General features: G+C 36.5%; 1 protein-coding gene across 6 annotated transcripts; it reads left to right on the top strand.

The window, feature by feature from the left end:
• The first annotated feature begins 1,208 nt into the window (after nucleotides 1-1,208).
• On the top strand, nucleotides 1,209-19,439 carry LOC131015921 (uncharacterized). 6 transcript variants are annotated; one of them, XM_057944429.1, is made up of 27 exons: nucleotides 1,210-1,594; nucleotides 1,978-2,058; nucleotides 3,047-3,184; nucleotides 3,794-3,904; nucleotides 3,990-4,040; nucleotides 4,142-4,242; nucleotides 5,464-5,557; nucleotides 6,148-6,279; nucleotides 6,378-6,641; nucleotides 6,741-6,819; nucleotides 8,155-8,243; nucleotides 8,329-8,412; nucleotides 8,919-8,993; nucleotides 9,088-9,135; nucleotides 9,863-9,958; nucleotides 10,099-10,328; nucleotides 11,415-11,730; nucleotides 11,812-14,947; nucleotides 15,045-15,124; nucleotides 15,322-15,402; nucleotides 15,944-16,015; nucleotides 16,089-16,194; nucleotides 16,399-16,453; nucleotides 17,018-17,146; nucleotides 17,239-17,356; nucleotides 18,457-18,539; nucleotides 18,832-19,439. In XM_057944429.1, the coding sequence occupies exons 1-27, from the start codon at nucleotides 1,430-1,432 to the stop codon at nucleotides 19,214-19,216; spliced, it is 6,399 nt and encodes a 2,132-aa protein (XP_057800412.1). In that variant the 5' UTR covers nucleotides 1,210-1,429; the 3' UTR covers nucleotides 19,217-19,439. The 6 variants fall into 6 exon arrangements, with proteins under 6 accessions (XP_057800411.1, XP_057800412.1, XP_057800409.1 ...); XM_057944428.1 differs by having other exon boundaries at nucleotides 1,209-1,594; nucleotides 11,415-14,947; nucleotides 18,835-19,439; XM_057944426.1 differs by having other exon boundaries at nucleotides 11,415-14,947.
• Nucleotides 19,440-19,942: the final 503 nt, after the last annotated feature.

Genomic DNA, 19,942 nt, shown 5'->3' with positions numbered 1-19,942 from the left:
AAACCTAAGCCTAAGCAGTTTGTGAGGAGTAGTAAAATCGGGCCAAATTGCACTTGTTTGAGCTCTAATCAACCCCATTCGTATACACATACCTACTATTGTTTTACAGCAATGTATACCTTATGCTAAGCTTTGAATTGTTGCTATTTTTTTGAAGCACCATAGTTGAGATTAACTGCAAGTTGATCTGTACTTTTTTCTTTCTCAATCACTTTTTCCATTTGTTAAATGAATTAACTGACCTTCTCTTTTTTTGCTTCATTGCTGCATCCCAAATACGTTGATTGATGGAGAACTTTGTAGCAACTTCTTGTATTTGCCCCTTGCCTGGCCTTTCAATGATGGAGCCTTGAAGTAGGAATTGCACCAAGTTGTTCCTCTAACTTGTTGTTAAGTTTTTAGAAACTTTTCTAGGCATTTTAAAATAGGGTGAATCTGATGTATAAGGTCAGATTGTGTATTTATAGGGATCATCATCACATTTTGATTTTTGCTTTGGGGGGAATTCTGAATTTTGGTTGACAAAATTTTTGCCTCCAAATTTTCGTTCACTTTTTGATAATCTGAAATGTACAAATATGAAAGTTTGCAATTCAAATTGTTATGTTCTCGGTTTTATCATCATGTTTCAGCAATAATCATTTTCCTCTCTCCTATTGTTTTACTAAGAACTCACTCAAGTGAAATTTGGATTAATTTAATTATATGCAATATATAAATTCAATTTGTGTATAAAAAAATTTAAACTTTGTCAAAAATTTAAATTTTAGGTGACTTTTGAGTTAAAATGGTTAAGTAATTTGTGTATTTTAAAATAATCTTTAAACAATTTTCGCCAATTCATTTAATCTACTAATTATACATTTCTTAATTTTCGTGCTCAAAAGTAATAAGACATTAATAACATCGGATGGAGTACTATTTTGTATTCATTTTGAAATAAATTAAAATATAATAATCAATTTAACACAAGTAGCATAGTTTATCAACATTTTATGAAATTAACCCAAATAAAACATAAAAGTATAGGGAATTAAGAATATGTTTTGCCAATTTAAAATGTAAAAATTGAAGATTTGTACACTGAAAAGGCATGAAAGATTGCTATTGAAATGCAACCAAAGGAGTTGGGAGTTTTAGAATAATGCCACAGGTATATGATGGACAAATAATACTAGTATAATTGTATAAAATCTGTGTTAATCTTAATCTGATTTTCCAGAGTCCAACATCCAAACACGGTCTTCACATTCTTGATTTCTCGAATTCTCAAAATTGAATTTCAAGGGTGCCCCAAGACAAGATTTCTCTCCCAGTCCCAGTGTAAAAACCCCAGAGAATCCGCAGTGCCTGAATCATTGCCAACTTTCTCTCACGTATATGTACGCTTACATCTAAGAGAGAGAGAGAGAGAGAGAGAGAGACGGAGATGGAGGTAGAGTTGGAGCCAAGAGTGAAGCCATTGGGTTACAAAGTGAAGGCGATGTCCAGAGAATCACCTGCACAGAAGGCTGCTCACCTGCTCGACACAGACCTCCGTAACCATTGGTCCACCGCCACTAACACCAAAGAATGGATCTTGCTCGAGCTCGACGTATGTTTTACTCATGCAAATTTGTTTCTTCTTTCCCCCTTTTAATTGTAGTTGTTTGTTTGTTGTACTATTGATTGAAGTGGTTTCTTGAGAGAAATTTGAGGTTGCGCTGAATTTGGGCTGCCTCGAAGAGTGCCAGATATGTTACTACTTGGAAAAAGGGTGTTGAAATTTTAAATTTGAATGGCTATGACTAGGAGTAAAAGTTATGGTGTTTTTATTTTCCCTCCCATTTAAGTTCATTATTTGCTTCTTTGGCTCACGCCACCGGTAAATTCAGCTAGTAACCTGAAAATTTTAATGCTAATTTGTTATTGCCATCTTTATGTCGATTGTTATCCTTGCATTTGTTGTCTAATGCTTTCGTTGTTTCTTCATCATAGGAACCTTGCTTGCTCTCGCACATAAGGATATATAATAAGTCAGTTCTGGAATGGGAAATTTCAGTTGGATTACGTTATAAGGTTTGTGTAGCATGAGTTTTGAGAATTTATACATACCAAGTATCTGTATATAATCTTCTTATTTGATTTGCACGTGCATGACTGTGGGAATTATTAGTACCTAATTGTGTAAAAATCTGACTTCCTTCTTTTTTACCCTCCCATCTTTTCCTTGTCATAATCTTTTTCTTCTGTTTTGTTAAAACTTCTTATGCATGAAGGATGAGGACTTTACCTAAGTGATGTTTTCATGTAAATTTAATTTTATGCCAAAGGTTGTTGGTATCATGGATCACATTATATTCTTACCCCCCCCCCCCCCCCCCCAATACACACACACACACCACCACCACCACCAGCAATAGAGAAAGACTAGACATCTTAATTCTTACATATTGCCTTATTAAATAAATAAGGCTCATCCCACTATAGTTATTTCCTATATATTCTAAATGTTAATGTTTGTTTCTGCAATTCTTCTCTCTTTTGTCTGTGGTATTGTATGTAGAGCCATATCTAGGATGAGTTATTTATTTTTTATCCAATTTTGTGCTATATTTTATTTGGTCCCACTGACTACAGGGAAATGGCATTTTTCATGTGCTTCTTAGGTTTGAGTTTCCTGCTTGGACATCTCATCTTTCTCTTCAGTTTCATTCTGAGCACAACTCATTTCTGTTTAGTTGCCATGAACTTTGCATGGTAGTGTCCCCATTTGGGGGATATCAAGGACTAATCACCTATTTTGATTGCTTGAACATATTAGATACTCCTTTCCACATTGACACTTTAATCCTTCAGTTTTTAGTTTTCATCTTCAAATCTTCGGTCTGGCATCTGAAGTTTTGTCAATCGTCATGTCCTAGGCCTTTGGTCTCATGGTTCACTTTCTCGTGTGATTCTTAGAATGACTTAATTTTCTTAGTAAAGCTTCTCTTTGAAGTGGATTTTTTTTGCTGCAATGTTTTGTTGTTGCCATTTTCGCCCAATTTACATGTTCTCTCGACAGCCAGAGACCTTTGTTAAAGTTCGTCCCCGCTGTGAAGCACCTCGGCGTGATATGATGTACCCAATGAATTACACACCTTGCCGCTTTGTGCGGATATCTTGTATGCGTGGGAACCCAATAGCTTTGTTTTTTGTTCAGGTAACAATTGAATTTGTATTCCAGTTCTTCCTTCTAGGTGATTTATAATTCAGCTGTATTGTAAGCATTTAATTGAGATTTTATCAGTTGATTTCTGTTCGGTGTGCACTTGGTATGACTAAGATTTTTTTTTTTCTTCACATTATTATATTATACTCCCTCCGTCCACGGAACATCTTCCTCGGTGAAGTGGACGGGTTTTAAGAAAAGTTAGTTGTGTATTTGGTGAGTGGAGAAGGGGTCCGTCCCATAAATTAGAAAAAGTGGTGATAGTTAGTGGGTTTGTGTGGGTCCATTAATGGCAACATATGTAAATATGTGAGAATTTTAAGGGTGATAGTTAGTGTGATTATGTCTGAAAAAGGAATAGGAAGGTGTTTTGTGGACGACCGAAAATGAAAAATTAGGAAGATTTTTTTGTGGACAGAGGGAGTAGTTCCTTTTAGATGTATGCAAGATGCTTATTCAATTTAGTTTTTGGACACATTTATCAATGCACTTTCCAGTACAGATCAATGTCAATCGTGACAGCAGAGGTGAAACCTATGCTGCTAATAATGTTGTGTTTATGTTTTAACTATCAGAGTACCCTATGCTTCTCAATTGCAGCTAATTGGGATTTCGGTTCCTGGTTTAGAGGCAGAGTTCCATCCTGTTGCTAACTACTTGTTACCATACATTATATCACATAAACAAGATGCTGTGGATATGCATCTCCAGGTGAACTAGCTATAAAATGACTTACATGGCTAAGACATTTTTCGTTATTCTATTACTGTTCTCTTTTCTAACTGTTCATATGTAGTTGCTTCAAGACGTCACAAGTCGGTTGGCAAGGTTTCTCCCTCACCTTGAGGTATAGATTCGGAATCCAGTTTATCTCATGAAAAGTAAGTTTTGTGTTGTAGTCTACTTGTAACTGAAGTTTTATTGCCAATATGGATTAATACTTTGCAGGCTGATCTTAATAGCTTTGCAGAAGCTGCAGAACCTACTATGCGTTTTCTGGCTATGCTTGCTGGTCCATTTTATCCCATCCTTCAGATTGCAAGCGAAAGGTACGTGAACCTAGCATATAGGTTCTGGTGGTTTTCTTTCTAAAGGTTTTAACCAACTGTACTTAATATCATGAGGGTTCTTTGTGTATCACTTCTGCTACAAATTCGTGCTGCTTCAGAAGTAGGTTGAGAATTGGTACTAGTTTATGTTCTTTACTGTTTCATCTGGCCATTATCTCTTATGATTTTAGATTATTCATAAGCTGATCTTCAATGTGCAATGTGCTTGCTGAAAGAGAAGAATGCCTTATTCAAGAAATGTCACAATTGTTCTGACACTAGGGGCATGGTCTATGTTGTCCGGGTTGCTGAAGTAGCAGGGCAGAGTCTTAGGTTGTGATCATACTCGATTTAAATTGAGAGTGGAATTTCAATTGATGTTATAGGTTTAATTTAAGTGGTTTTAGTTTCTTAAATTTGTATCTTGCAAACTTGAGTTGGTGCTTAACAGTGTGCATAGAAGATATGCTATTGAGTGGATATGCCCTGAGAAGCTACTTACAATATATAGCCATTCATGAGCAAATAGGCAAATACCTGAGCGTCCACAATTATTTAGTAGGGAAGCCCATGTAGTGAACTGGTTGGGTTAGAATCTTCTTGTTTGTGTTGAGTGAAGTTAAGAGAGGAGCACAGAGAAATAAGTTGTTAATGGAAGGAACATGAGATAGGCTATATGAAAATAAGTCATATTAGTGTATCTTGTATTAAAAGGTAGGTTCTGTCAAGGCTTCATTGATGATTTATTGGAAAAGAAGTCCCTCCTGGTCATTATAGTATTTGTTGCAACTTCAAAGTACCACTTAGTCACTCATCTGATTTTCCAATCTCCTGTACCCTAACCTATCAAAAGGTAGACTTGTGGCTGCTGACTGTCGACTGACATATCTTTTCTATGTTAAAGTATATGACTCCAATTTCTAAGAGGTTGTTTGACTCCCTCAGGATTTCTTTTCTCTCTCTATCACCAACATTCTCAAGCAATGGGAAAGGGACTTCACGTAATACTGTCTCTTCTGAACTCTGTTAGGATCTTTTCAGTGAATCTTTTTTCTTGACCTTAAAGGCTCGTGCTGAATCAAATTTGCTTAATGTTTTTCCAGCATTAAGTCTCTTGGACCTCAAACGACACCACTTTTTCCATCAAATTATTTCTAGACAATTTTGTAAGCTGTTCAGCATCTAAGCAACCTAAAAAAGTGTTTTTTTGTAACTTGACAGAGAGAATGCAAGGCTGGCTCCTAATATTCCTGATTATGAAGCTTCCAAGATCAATGTGTCGTCAACTGCCTTGACAGTTTCCTCGAACTTTGAGGTACTGCATTAGTGGTTCTATATTTTATGTTGGTGTTGGTGATGCCAGCTCTTCAATAATATGTGTGATTCCTGTTCTACTGTTCTTATTGGTAACTGTTTTTCCTTTCTGTACTCTTTTTCGAAAATTGCTCCACATGAAAGTCAGGTTCTTTTCAGTTCAGTTGCTTTGGAAACACCACAATAACGTTAAAAGATGAACATCTGTTCATAATTGTAGTTTAGCTACAACATCTATGAAAGTTAGAGTGTTGGTGTGTTTGTCATTGGTTGGATTTTAGATACATTGAGACTTCTGTATTGTGATGACAAAATAACCCCCCCCCTCCCCTCTTCCCCGCCGCGTCCAGAAGAAAAGGAAAAAAAGAAAAGAGTTGTGGGTTGTGTGTTAAAGCATTAAGACTTTCCTGAAATCATGACTTGGTGGAAAAGAAGGATGAGAAAATATTCTTCTGAATTCAGTAGTATAAATGCTCCTAGCAGTTTGTACTTGAGTTGTTTTTTATTGGTAACTGGACTTACATTTGATTCAATGTTTATTCTTCATGTGATTAATGGCTAATTACAGTTTTTCTCTTCTTCCTTGCTCAGCCAAGGAGGTCGCGGACTACATCCTCCGTCTCCTTACCTATATCCATGCACTTGGTTTTCCGTCCTGATGCAGTCCTTTTACTACTCAGAAAGGCTTATAAAGATCCCAACCTGGGGAGTGTTTGCAGGACGGTGAGAAATGCTTGTTGTTTCCTTATGTATATTCTGGTTTTCGTACAGTTTTGTTTCTCTCTCCTGGTTTCTTCTTCTGAGACCCACGATGTTAACAGGCATCAAGAATTCTTTTGAAGTTTATGGAGCCTGTGCTAATGCATGAAGTATCTGGTCTAGCTTCAGAGATTACATCTTCTGTACCTGATGAGACTTCTAAATCTGATCATCGTGATCCTATTTCATTACCTGATTACTCAAATTTGTTGGGGGAGGAATTTCAGATTCCATGTGATTCTTGGGACCTCACGTACCTAAATGTGTTAGATTCTGCAGCTGTTGAAGAAGGACTAGTGCATGTTCTTTATGCTTCTGCTTCCCAGGTTTGTTACATGAAGCTTTGTCTGTCTTGCATTGAACCTGAAGTAGTGATATATTCTATCAATGTGTAATTAACAAATACTTTGTTGTTCTTCTTTCAGCCATTACATTGTAGCAAGCTGGCTGAAAATACATCAGATCTTTGGCTGGCATTACCACTAATTCAAGCCTTGCTTCCAGGTCCTCTGCTACTACCACTTTTCTATCTAGGGTGCATTCACTTTGGTTGTAAATTTATAACAAGAAAAGGAGGGATACAAAAATATTTTCCCTTTTAATCCCTCCTTTCTTTTCCCTTATTTCCTATAAAAAAGAATTTTACCCTTTCTTATTCCTCCTTCTCACTTCAATGAGGGATAATATTATCATGAGGTATTGGTGTGATAATATTATCCCTCCTTGGAGTGAGAAGAAGGAATAAGAAAGGGTGAAATACATTTTGATAGAAAATGAGGGAAAAGAAATGAGAGATTTAAAGGGAGAAATTTTGTTTATCTCTCCTTTTGTTGTGATAAATTTACAACCAAAGTGAACGCACCCCTAGAGTCAATAACCCTTGAATTAACACAGCCCTCAAAATTTCCTAGAATGCTAAACTCCTATACAGTTTTGATCAAACTAAAAAATATTGTTATCCTGTTACTATATTCTGTTTTTCCAAATAGGATAAGATTATCTTTCACTTAAAGTTTTCTAGTAGGTTCTATAGAGTTGGTTGGGGAGAAGGGTATGACTACTTTTTCAAGTGTCCTTATCTCTTTGCATCAATGCGTAATTAGTTCTTTTAGTTGTTTTGCACAGGTACCTCTTGTTATTTAACCATAGTATTTCCTCCTATAACATGTAATATGAATCTTTCTTGCACTGTGAACTTCTGAATGCTTGATTTGAGTTTGAAAGAATTGTAACATGATGTAAACAGAAATAAAGGCTCTTGGCTGATGCTTTTGTAAATGTATCCATCTATATAAATATAGTTGTGGTTGAATTGAAAAAGCAGCAGTGCATTAGTTAAAATTCTATTGTTAAAGTATAACTTGGGTGCTTGTATCAGACATTATTATGAGTCAGTTGAAAAAAGATATTTAGCTCTGTGGTTCTGATTTTATGTCAAATTCAAATATAATACCAGTTTCACTCAATTTTTTTACAACCCCATGAAAGTAACCCAAAGAAGACTTGAAATCACAGTCTCTTTCTTGAATCTATTCTCCTCTAAATTGGTACCTTTGCACCATTTGCAAATAAAACCAACATATTACTGACATATTCATATTCACTTTTTGAGACAACTTATCTAGACACTAAGTCATTATGAGATACATACTGATGGTATGTTTTTGACTTGTTCCAACTTCCAACTCAGGTTTCAGAAGTACACTTAAATGAATATTATTATTGAGTGTATAGTATTAAATTATAATGGCTTAAAACTTAAATAAATTATCATTTGGAAGTGTGTTTTAAAACTCAACGGCATTTCTCAACACTTCTGTCCTTTCTGAATTGCTACAGCACTTCGACCTAATTCAAGCAGTCCTTACCAGATTGATGACAAGTTCTCTCTTTGGAAACAACCATTCGTACAAAATGCACTTTCTCAGGTATCAATGCTTTCTATGTGCAATGTTCAGCTGAATCATTTTTCAAACTGTAATCAATTTAATCTTTATAAAATTGTAATGGCAGATTGTGGCAACTTCATCTTCAGCGATCTACTGTCCTCTGCTTCGGGCTTGTGCTGGCTATTTAGCATCTTTCTCACCATCACATGTTGGTTATTGCTGCTTCTTGTGACTTGGGCAAAATTGATGATATTTTCTGTTTAAAATGCATAGGCACTAAGTACATGCATTGCTGTGACCACCTTCTTCCCCACCGTACTCGTTTTTCCATATCTTGATCACTCTTTAAGACCTTCATCTTTTAGGCTAGGTACCAAGCATAGGAATTGTACTTGCTGACTGTTCTGGAGTACGTTAATTTTTGAAACTTTACACTTTAACAACAATCAGATGCACTTTCTCTAGTCTGATGATAAGATCACGTTTAATAAGTCTTTATTCCAAAGCCCTAGGTTTAGTTTCATATGTGTGATAGGTTGGTAAACTAAACACATCGATTAGTATAACATTATATGTTGACTTTATATAGCGAAGAGGATTGGAGGAGGAAGAAAAATTTCATTACTCCATAGCAACTGTATTTGCTTCTGCATTGAGTTCATAATATTAAATCAACTGAATTAACAGATGAATTTCTTTCGTCATAACTTGCAGGCTAAAGCAGCGTGTGTTCTTATTGATCTGTGCTGTGGTGTGTTGGCACCATGGACTGCTCAAGTGATTGCAAAGGTTATGTGAATTATCATGATTGAATGTGCTATATGGTTTTGTCTGCGTTACCCTTTTTTTAATTTGTTGTACTTTGTAATGTTCTTGATTGAAGGTGGACTTGACCATTGAGCTCTTGGAGGACCTTTTGGGTGCGATCCAGGTATGCCCAATGTTCTTGGATGATTATATATTGGTTTTATTGTCTTTGTGGCTTAGAACATGATTTATTATGCTATCAAGGTTGCATATGATATTGACTTTTTTCCTTTAAAGATTTTACTCCCTCCGTCCCACTTATCTTGGCAAATTTACTTTGGGCACGGAGATTAAGAATAAAGGGTTAAGAGTGTAAAGTGGGTAGGGACCACTTATTTTATGTGTGTAGAGATGGTAGGGACCACATACTATTTTTGGAAAGTGCCATTATAAATGAGACAAACTAAAAAGGAAAGTGTGCCAAGATAAGTGGGACGGAGGGAGTAATATTTAATTAATATCTTGGTTTTATTGGAAATTGGAGCTATCAAAGAGGTTTCATGCTAAAGATAGACTTTTGTTTCTCCTTTCTATTTCTGATTGCTTACTCTGACCAGGGAAAGAAACATGAATTGGGATATAGAAATATATCTTCTGTTCTCTGGTTTCTTGAAATGAAGTAGCAGACATCTATTATAAGTTGTTTTTTTGGTGTCTTTCGGATACCTTTTACTTGGCCTATTCCATATTGCTAGAGATAAGTACTAGACCTGGCCATTAGAGCAGTTCAAACTGTGAGTTGGTGTAACCTGTGTGTGCCCATTTGGATGGTCCTTTTAATATGACCACTCCTTGAGATGTGGATCTGTGATTCTTTGGGCTAATTTAAGCCTCTCTATTATCATTTATAGGGTGCTCATGTTTCATTCTCCCGTGCACGTGCCGCCCTCAAGTATATTGTCCTGATGCTATCTGGAAACATGGATGATTTAATGGCAAAATATAAGGTAATTTTATCAGCAATATAGTTAAAAGTACAAAGTGTTGAAATTGCTCTAAGTTGTCTGTTTTGGATTCTGTTCCCAAACAAAAGAATCTTTTTCTAAATGTTTCTTTCACTGGTTATCTTGTTAATGGTGTGTTTCAGGAAGCTAAGTTCCAGTTACTGTTCTTGGTGGAGATGCTTGAACCTTACCTGGATCCTTCCTTAACCCCCTTGAAGGGCATGATAGCCTTTGGAAACGTATCTTCCATTTTTACTGAAAGTCAGGAAAAGAATTGTGCTACAGCAATAAATGTGATTCGCACAGCAGTAAGGAAGTCTGCTGTGCTTCCGTCATTGGAGGCTGAATGGAGGCGTGGGTCTGTTGCTCCTAGGTAATAGCATATAAGAATTAATTTATTATACAATTCTCTGGTATGCAGAGCTTTCTTTTTGTGAAAAATTGGCTCCTTTATTGTTTAATAATTACAAGTTTTTGCTTAATGATCTCTTCCTCTATTTGCTTTCATTTTAGAGGTTGCACCATTTTGTGAGTTAGTTGACTGTTTCTTGTCGACACATCTCGAGCAATCATAAATATTCCCAATTGTTTCTGGTTATAGAAGGAACTCCCTCGTTTAAGGATTGTCCCTGTATACTAATTTGATATGCACCCTATATTTAAAAATGCTGTATGTTCAGCAGGAAATAGGTATGAATAAGAGTAATATATAGGAAGAATAAAGATTTTGTACCTTTTTAATGTGAAGGGACTAATCTTTGTTTGTGCTGTTTACTGAAATCAGTTCATTAGTGTTGCTTATAATTCACATAAGGAAATATTTAGCAATTTTCTTCTGTTTTATTGCTGTAGTTTATTAATTCCATAGTCTTTTCTGATCCTTTGTTTGGAAACTGGGTGGTTTTATGCTATTCCCTGTGCTCTGCCATACTTCTTCTGATCTCTTCTTTGTGCGTCCTTTTTACTCTTCCATATCTCTTGTTTGGAAGGTATCAATTTACTTTCTCCCTTTTTTTTTGGGGGGGGGAGGGGTTGAGGTGTTCTGAGCCGTAATTTGTGTACAACTATTCAAACTACAGTTATTTCATTGTGAAGTTCTGCTACTAAATTTGGGATTTCATTGATTTTTGATATATTTGCGATCGAAATTATTTAGAGCACTCTTTTCACACAGCCATTTGTGAGAAACTAAGTATGGGGAATGCACATCACTTCTGCTTCTACTGGAACACAAGATTCCCTTTCTATTTGCTAAACAATTTGGATATTCTCTAGAAGAAATATTGGCTTCATACTTGGTCCCACAAGATTCCCCGTTCTAATTTCTGTTTTCTAATTTATTAAGACTAGATATTAGTTGTTGAAGTTTGTTTCTACCTGATGCAAGTTACGACAATCAAGTCTTCTTAAAACTTTTTACAGTTAACATTGATAACACCTCGAAGTGCTCTGTGTGCAGTGTACTTCTTTCAGTTTTGGATCCTCAGATGCAGTTACCTCCTGATATTGACAATCGCAAGTTCCCTTCTCCTGGAAGGGTGGAGCCACAATCATTAGCTTCTCTGCCTCTTTCTTCTCGTCATGGGGTAATCTCTTCTAGGTCAAATAGCCAAGAGACTACCGATGCGAAGGTTGATATTACTGACACCATCGGTAGAGTGGATGTATTGGAGGATGCCAATCTTCTCTTTGCTCCACCAGACCTGAATAGAATGTCCCTTGTTCATGTTCCATCCAGCACAGACAAAAAGATTTCAGATTCAAACCACTTGAATGTAAGTTTAGAGGTCAAGAATGCCAGTAGTAAAAATTCAGTCAACCAGTTTCCAACTGATGCTGCACTTGATGCTGACCAGGGTATTGAATTCAATAATTTGTTGGCTGATTATTCGCAACTCACAAATTATAGAGATTGTGAGCTGAGGGCCTCTGAGTTTAGGCGTTTAGCTCTGAACTTGATCTCCCAGAATAAGCTTACACAGGAGAGTCATGATGTTGCCATAGATGCTTTGCTTCTTGCAGCAGAATGTTATATAAATCCCTACTTTATGATCTATCTCAAGGACAATTCATCTTATGTGAGCAAAATCTACCCCAAAAATTCTAATAATCATGGACCTACAGATATGGAGAGAATTTTCGGACGAAAAGATAACGACTTAAAGCTTGTGGCAGATATTGAAAGGAGAAGGGACAGAGTTGTTCTTGAAATCCTGATTGAGGCAGCTGGCTTAGACAGAAAATATCGCGAAGTGGCATCGGAGGGGGAAATCTTGGGATTGCCTGTTGAAGGGGGTGATGATGTTAATTTGTTCCAGCAGGATAATCCTTCTGCAGATGCAATTACCTTGGTTCGGCAGAATCAAGCACTGCTGTGCAATTTCTTGATACATCATTTGCAGAGGGACTCTCATCAGGAGCAGCATCCAAGGCATGAGATTCTAATGTGGTGTCTGCTTTTTCTGTTGCATTCAGCGACTAAATTATTCTGTGCCCCCGAGCATGTGGTTGATGTGATATTAAAGTTTGCTGAATCCTTCAACATGCATTTGAAATCCTTTTGTTGCCAATCGAAGGAAGGAAATCCACAGTTAAACCATTTTAAGCTGCATGAGGTGCAACGCTGCTGGATTCTCCTTCAAAACTTGGTCATTGCTTCAAGTGGCAATGATGAAAGATCTGTACTACCAGTCAATGTAAGAAATGGTTTTCGGTTCTCGAATCTGATTCCTAGTTTGGTCTGGCTGCAGAAAGTACCTGCCTTTTCTTCTTCTCCTTTTCCAATTGTTAGGTATTTTGGATGGATGGCAATTGCACGCAACGCCAAGCAATTTCTGGATGAGCGTCTCTTCCTTGTTTCTGATTTGCCAGAGTTAACATATCTTTTATCTATATTCTCAGATGACCTCTCAGTAGTTGATAACATTGTTGATCAGAAAAATGTGGATAATAGGATTGAGCAATTGAGTATTCACCCAGATATAAAATGTGAGGATGGAAGCAAAAATCTAGGCTGTGAAGATAGATGGCAATCTTTTCATGTTCTATATCCTGTAATCAGTAAATTCTTTCCTAGTTTTAAGGAAGACTTTATAGGTTTTGGTGAAACTATTTTGGAGGCAGTTGGCCTGCAAATGAAATTTCTTTCTACCTATATGGTGCCAGATCTAATGTGTTGGTTTTCTGATTTATGCTTAAGTCCCTTTGTTCAGAGTAAGAATACCCTTGCCTTATCCCAAGACAAGCCTGACCATTACAAAGGTTTTGTTGCCAAGAATGCAAAAGCCGTCATCCTTTACATCCTTGAAGCTATTGTAGTTGAGCACATGGAAGCAATGGTTCCAGAAATACCAAGAGTGGTGCAAGTGTTTGTATCCCTTTGTCGGACATCATACTGCGATGTATCATTTCTTGATTCGATATTGCATTTGTTAAAGCCCATTATAGCATATTCCCTTAGTAAGGTGCCTGCTGAGGAAGACTCATTAGTAGATGATTCATGTGAGAATTTTGAATCTTTATGCTTCAGTGAGCTCTTTAGAAATATAAAGTCTGCTGACACGAATCTAGATACTCCTGTGGAAAAAGGAAAATGCCAGGCACTAACAATATATGTTCTAGCTTCCGTTTTTGGTAATTTGTCCTTCCAGAGGAAAACAGAATTCTTACAGTCTGCCCTTTTATGGGCTGATTTTGCTTCTTCTGATGGAACAAACTCCTTGCCTGATTATATTTGTGCATACCAAGCTCTCATGGAGAACTGCAGAGACCTACTAATTGCTACTTCTAAAGTCTGGGGTATTATTCCACTTAACGTTTCTCCAGATTCCGATACTAGCATTAGCTCCGTTGATGGTTTTTCTGAGTTCTCCTCCTGGTTTCTCAATGACATATGCAATTCCCCCTCGCCTGCAGAGGTATCCGGAAACCATCAAGATGACAGTAAATCAGTTGCTGATGTCAATCAAAATGTTTGTCAATTGACTTTGGAAGAAGTAAAGACGTTACTGGAAGAACTAGAAGCCATCATTTCAAAACTCAGTCCGACCTTGGAACAGTGCTGGAGACTACATCATAAACTGTCCAAGAAACTGACACTCACATGTGCTGAATGTTTGTTATACTCAAGGTGCTTATGGTTTATTACTGATAGAGTTTCTGCCTCTTCAGGCGTAGAGGATATCCATCCTAGCAAACTTTCCGATGATGTGCAAGATATTTGGAGAACAAGTCTTGAAGGACTATCTAAAATGATCTTACTGCTTCAGGATAAGCATTGTTGGGAGGTCGCATCTCTATTAATTGACTCACTCCTGGGGGTGCCCCAGCACTTTTGTTTGGATAATGTGATTAGTGACATATGCTTTGCAATTAAGAACTTCGCTAACAGCGCTCCAAATATCTCTTGTAGAATATTAACTGACAAGCTGATTCAGTTGTTGTTGGCAAGAGGCATCCATAAGATCTGTCAGAATGAAGGCCCTCTGGTTGATCTTTTCTGTGCCATGCTAGTGCATCCTGAGCCTGAACAAAGATATATTGCACTAAAGCACTTGGGCAGACTTGTGGGCCAGGATGTTGATGGTGGAAGATTAATTTTATCCTCAACAACTGAGTCTATTATAGCTACATCAGATTTGCCGACTTCTGCTAATGAGCAGATTTTATGTGCTTTAGTTACAGCGACATGGGACAATGTAGCCTTGATGGCGTCATCTGATACATCACTGCTCCTAAGAACAAATGCAACATCACTTCTTATCAACTTCTTACCATTTGCTGAGAGGTCTAAACTGCAATCGTTTCTTGCATCTGCCGACAACATTCTTCAATGTTTGACGTCTCTTTCACAACCGACGCGTTATGGCCCACTTACACAATTCTCTTTGGCGCTCATGGCCAGTGTTTTTCTTTATTGTCCATCTGAAGATATTTCGCTGATTCCGGAAAGTATTTGGAGAAGTATTGAAACTCTTGGAATGTCTAAAATTGGTAATCCTCACAGATTTCTGTTAACAAAATAATTATTTAAAGTTGTCAGACATAATATCTTAAAGTACTGCATTTTCCTTCTTGTTGTTAATTGTAGATAGGTATTGCACCAGCCTAGAGAAAAAGGCTTGTGAGGCACTATGTAGACTTAAAAGCGACGGGGAACAGGCTAAACAGGTATTGCAGTCTGATACGCATTATAAGATAATATCCAACAGGGTTCAAGATGGTATCTGGCTTGCAAATGCAATAGCCTTCAATTTATAAGTATCTGAATCTCCAGTATATTTTTTTTTCTTCATTTGTAAATCAGTTTTTACAAACCAATGTTCCTATTATATTTTTTCCTTCATATTTCTTTTACTTGGATGTAGGTCTTAAGGGAAGTGCTTTCTTCAAGTCCTCCAAAGCAACATCTCCCTGATTTTTTAACTATCCGCGAATCCATTCTTACGGTATGATTAAGTATTTATCCTGCTGTTTAACTTATTGTCTTATCCTTATTGCTTACTGTTGTCTCTGCATTTGACTGCATTATTTTAAAATTAATCTTTGTGCTAATTTGTTTCTGGAAAATGAACTTGCCATTATGAAAGGCAAATATATGGAAGTCTACATTATGCGCAACTTCATGTATCATAATTTGCTAAAAGATCTGGGATCTGTCAATTTAGTGGTTGAGTTTGAGGCCAAATGTTCTCTGTACTCCAATCAACATATATGAAAAAGGCAATATTATCTTGCAATTTCATTCTGAGGAATGCTTTTCTTTTGCCAACTGTCTTTCGTCATCTGTTCTTTAACGATAAGTACAGAGCTTCTTATTTTCTTCCCTCAAATTCAATTTCAATCTCAATCTCTTATTACAAACATGTACACAAGAAACAAACAATGAATGAATATTTAAATTTTCAAATGAAACTTAAGTTGAGTTGTAATTTACATTCATACTTCTTCACTATTGTTCGGTCTCCACTTATCTTTCATTGATTGCAGGTTATTGGCAATTTAACCTCTGCCAAATCATACTTGGACTTCTTCTCAGAGGAAGCTGAACAGAAGCTCATGGTTACCTTTGAACCCTAACGATTGCGTATTTCAGTAAATTATACCACGTAATAATTTCTTATAATTCTTTTAGGAACTGGAAGAAACTGAAATAGAAATGGAATTTCTGCAAAAAGAGCATCCACTACCTGATTCATCCACCAAATTCAAAGATTGGTACCAGTTACCGTTTATGTCAGGTAATACTAGCTGCCCCTGATTTAGTTTTCTCTTACTGTAAAAATGACTACAAGTAGGAGGGGAAAATGATTATTTTTTTCATTAATCTATAAGATCAAGAGTAGTTTGTCCACTTGATAGTGTGCTACCAAGTAATTCTGTTATATGTTATTTGCGTAATGTTAAGTTCATTTAATTTTGACCCTCATTTATATTCCATGCAGCCTATTCGAAGGATGACCTTCGACTGCAACAGATTAAAGAAGGAATTAAATCCATGTACGTGCTGTTAATGCTTGTGTCATATGTGACTCATATCCATTCTTCTAAAACATTAGTGTTAAATGAAATATAGTATTTAATAATTAGCATACCTTTATCATTCTTTTTATTTTATAAAAACATGGTTTATGGTTCTAAATTTTCATTTGAATATGTTAAATTATATCAAATGCATAAATATATTATTTTTTCAGAGAATCAAGCAAAATATGAAATTAAATAAAAATAATAATATGAATAATGTAATTATGAAATTATTTGTTTACTTTGACAAGACAATATTATAAAACTTAATCTGATCTAAAAATATCATATATTAGATGTCTTGTCCTTTGGGGGTAAGCATTCCAATGACAATGGTGTTTCCTGATTCTAAATCATACTGGTTGTAGGAATTCTAATGAATATAGATTTTGATTGAAATTTTTGGTTGGTTATGGAATAGAATTTAACCAGTCATATATAACTTGCAAAACTAGTCATATACATCAATGGTTTTGAAAAATCAAGTGTGCCTCTGTAATTCTTATAATTACTGCCTTTTCTGGACTCTTTCACCAGAGAAAAGGCAAAACTCAGGGAAGAAATAGTCGCTCGGAGGCAACAGAAGCTTCTTTTGAGGCGTGCCCGTCAACAATTTTTGGAAGAGGCAGCTTTACGAGAAGCAGAACTCATTCAGAAAATTGATAGGTTTCATCTTTTTCTGGTCTATTATTATATATACATATAGTATAGTATGTGAAAATTATTTCTTGTGACAAATCTGCATTATGGTTTATCAGAGAGAGAGCGGATGAGGTAGAAAAGGAGCTCGAGAGACAGAAGTTGCTCGAGCTTGAGCGAGCAAAAACTAGAGAATTGCGGAACAATCTTGAAATGGAGAAAGAAAAGCAGGCTCAGGCAAGGAACACTATAGTAACCAGTTGCCGAAATGATCGTGCTTTTATTTTGATTTTACATTGCTTCTTTCTGGATATAGTAATGAATATGGAGTTGATTGAGGAGCCATATTGACATGTATCATTTCAATTGCCAACTTTTCTGCAAATCATCCTTGGAGCATGAGTCGTTGACCTCTGGGTCATTTGGAAATTTCCCCATGGAAAATATAATACTCCCTCCGCCCACAAAACATCTTCCTAAGGGGAGTGGACACGGGGTTTAAGAAAAGCTGGTTGTGTATTTGGTGAGTGGAGAAGGGGTCCCACAAATTAGAAAAAGTAATGATGGATTATTAAAGATTAGTGGGATTAGGGATTAGGTGCTTTAATTTAGTGACTAATGGCTCAATCAAAATAAAAGTGGTGGTCCATTAGTGAAAATATGTGTAAGTATGGTGGAATTGTAAGGTGATAATTAGTGGGGTTATTTCCAAAAATAGACTCGGAAAATGTTTTGTGGAGGGATGAAAATGGAAAATTAGGAAGATGTTTCGTGGACGGAGGGAGTTAATGATAACTTAATAGAATTGCTTGTCATACTGCACCTGATTATTACTAGAGTATATACTCTAAAGCTAATTCGTATATTTTAAAAAATTCATTAGAACTGCTAGCTTATAAACCATCTTTCGTGCATTGCTAGGCACACATCTGATTGTTGGGGCCTTCTGCCTGATTAGAACTGCCTGATTTCAAGCCACAGTGGCATCCTTGAGAATAATCACAACACAAAATGTTGGTATATATGTGGTCATGAGTGAAGTACGATCATTTCACTAATTGTGATGAAATTTTGTCACCTACCTGGAAGTCCTTTCAATCCTGACCTAGATGTATTATGCTTTTCTATGTTATCTAACTTAATGTTTCTTTCTCTCTCTCTCTTGAGTTTTTCTCAGTTTTACAATTCAATAATGAGTTTGAATCAACTGAGTTTATATGCTTGATAAACTGGAGAGTTCAACTTGAACTCCTTTCTGTAATTGATATCTGTGTTTCTCAAATTTCATTTATTTAATCTCGTGCCTCTTTGACTAACAGTGATGAATTTGTATGTAGAGGGACCTACAGCGGGAACTTGAGCAAGTAGAATCTGGAGTCCGACCATCAAGACGAGAATTTTCATCCTCCGGCCATACTGGGTGAGTCTCTTCTATTTGAAAAGATTTTTGAGTCTGGTTCATTGCAGCAAATTTATTTTGCTACAATTTATTATGCCTTTTCTGAAAATGAGAAATTAATGCTCATGCAGCTACTGCAATGGTGTCTTCCATATTGTTATCCCTAAAAAGTAATTATGGTTGGGAACATAAAGATAGATAGTAAAGATAAAAATTCTATCGAGCATTTGTAGCCATGTAAGACTCATGATGAGCTTAAAAGCTCAACCGTTGTAGTTTTTCTCTGTGAAGTGACCTTTATTTCTTTTACCAGTAGAGCACGGGATAGGTATCGTGAAAGAGAAACAAGCAGGGAAGGGAGCGAAGGTAGCATAAGAACAAGTAGTCGTGGTGCTGATGGTGTTGCTTCGACCACCGCAGCAGCTCTACCTGGGAGGGGTTCATTCTCAGGCCAACTTCCCACGATTCTGCAATCGCGTGAGAGAACTGACGAATGTGGGAGCAGTTATGAAGAAAATATGGATGGAAGCAAGGATTCGGGTGATACAGGTAGTGTTGGGGATCCAGACATGGAGGGGCAGCCCATTAGTTTTGGATCTGGTCAGAGGCATGGATCAAGGGGTAGCAAATCGCGGCAGATCATTGAGAGGAGAGAACGTGATGGTAGACGTGAAGGAAAATGGGAGCGAAAACACTAGTGAATGTATAAAGTGTACAAGTTGGGTGTATTGTGTGTAAGCTGTATGTTGTAACATTAGGGTGATGGAATTTTCAAACCGAGGCTCTTTGGCTTGTATATTTTTGCAAGTTTTTGTATTAGTTTGATGGCTTTGATGGGGATTAGTTGTATAGTCTGGAGAAAGTTGAGTTGCTGTCAACTTACAATCCATCTTTACTATATGAAGGTCCGAATTAACAGCATTCTTTAGTTTCTTCACAATGCTTTAGTACCAGATTTTGATGCACTAAGTTGTGTTGACAGCATTTTCTCTCACATTTTGTTTTCAGCTAAGCTTAACACTTGATAGAATTCTAGCTCTATCTAACTCGGATAAAATTACAATGCTCTACCAAAACACAAATTGTTTGCTCTTATTTAAGAAAGATGGGAATTGCCCTACATGCTTATATTTGTTATATGAAAACTAGGATAACTCATCAAATCCAGCTATATATCTATAAACTAGATGAAGGTTTCTTAATGTCATTGTCAAGCAATGATGAAAACTTATCTTTACATAAGTATCATCTGCAGGCTTTGATGAATCACTAAACACAAAATAAATTGTCAGGCATAACAGATATTATAACCCTACAGTAACACCATCTAATTTTCTTGATTAACCATGAATTCCCAAGTACACCATGGCTTATCTTCTCTTAGCCCACCTCTGTTCATACCGCGTATCAGACGAACCAATATA

This window comes from Salvia miltiorrhiza, chromosome 3 (assembly GCF_028751815.1).
Source record: "Salvia miltiorrhiza cultivar Shanhuang (shh) chromosome 3, IMPLAD_Smil_shh, whole genome shotgun sequence".
NCBI classification, from domain to species: Eukaryota; Viridiplantae; Streptophyta; class Magnoliopsida; order Lamiales; family Lamiaceae; genus Salvia; species Salvia miltiorrhiza.
Note: the sequence above shows the minus strand (reverse complement) of the source record. Positions and strands in the feature narration are given on the sequence as shown.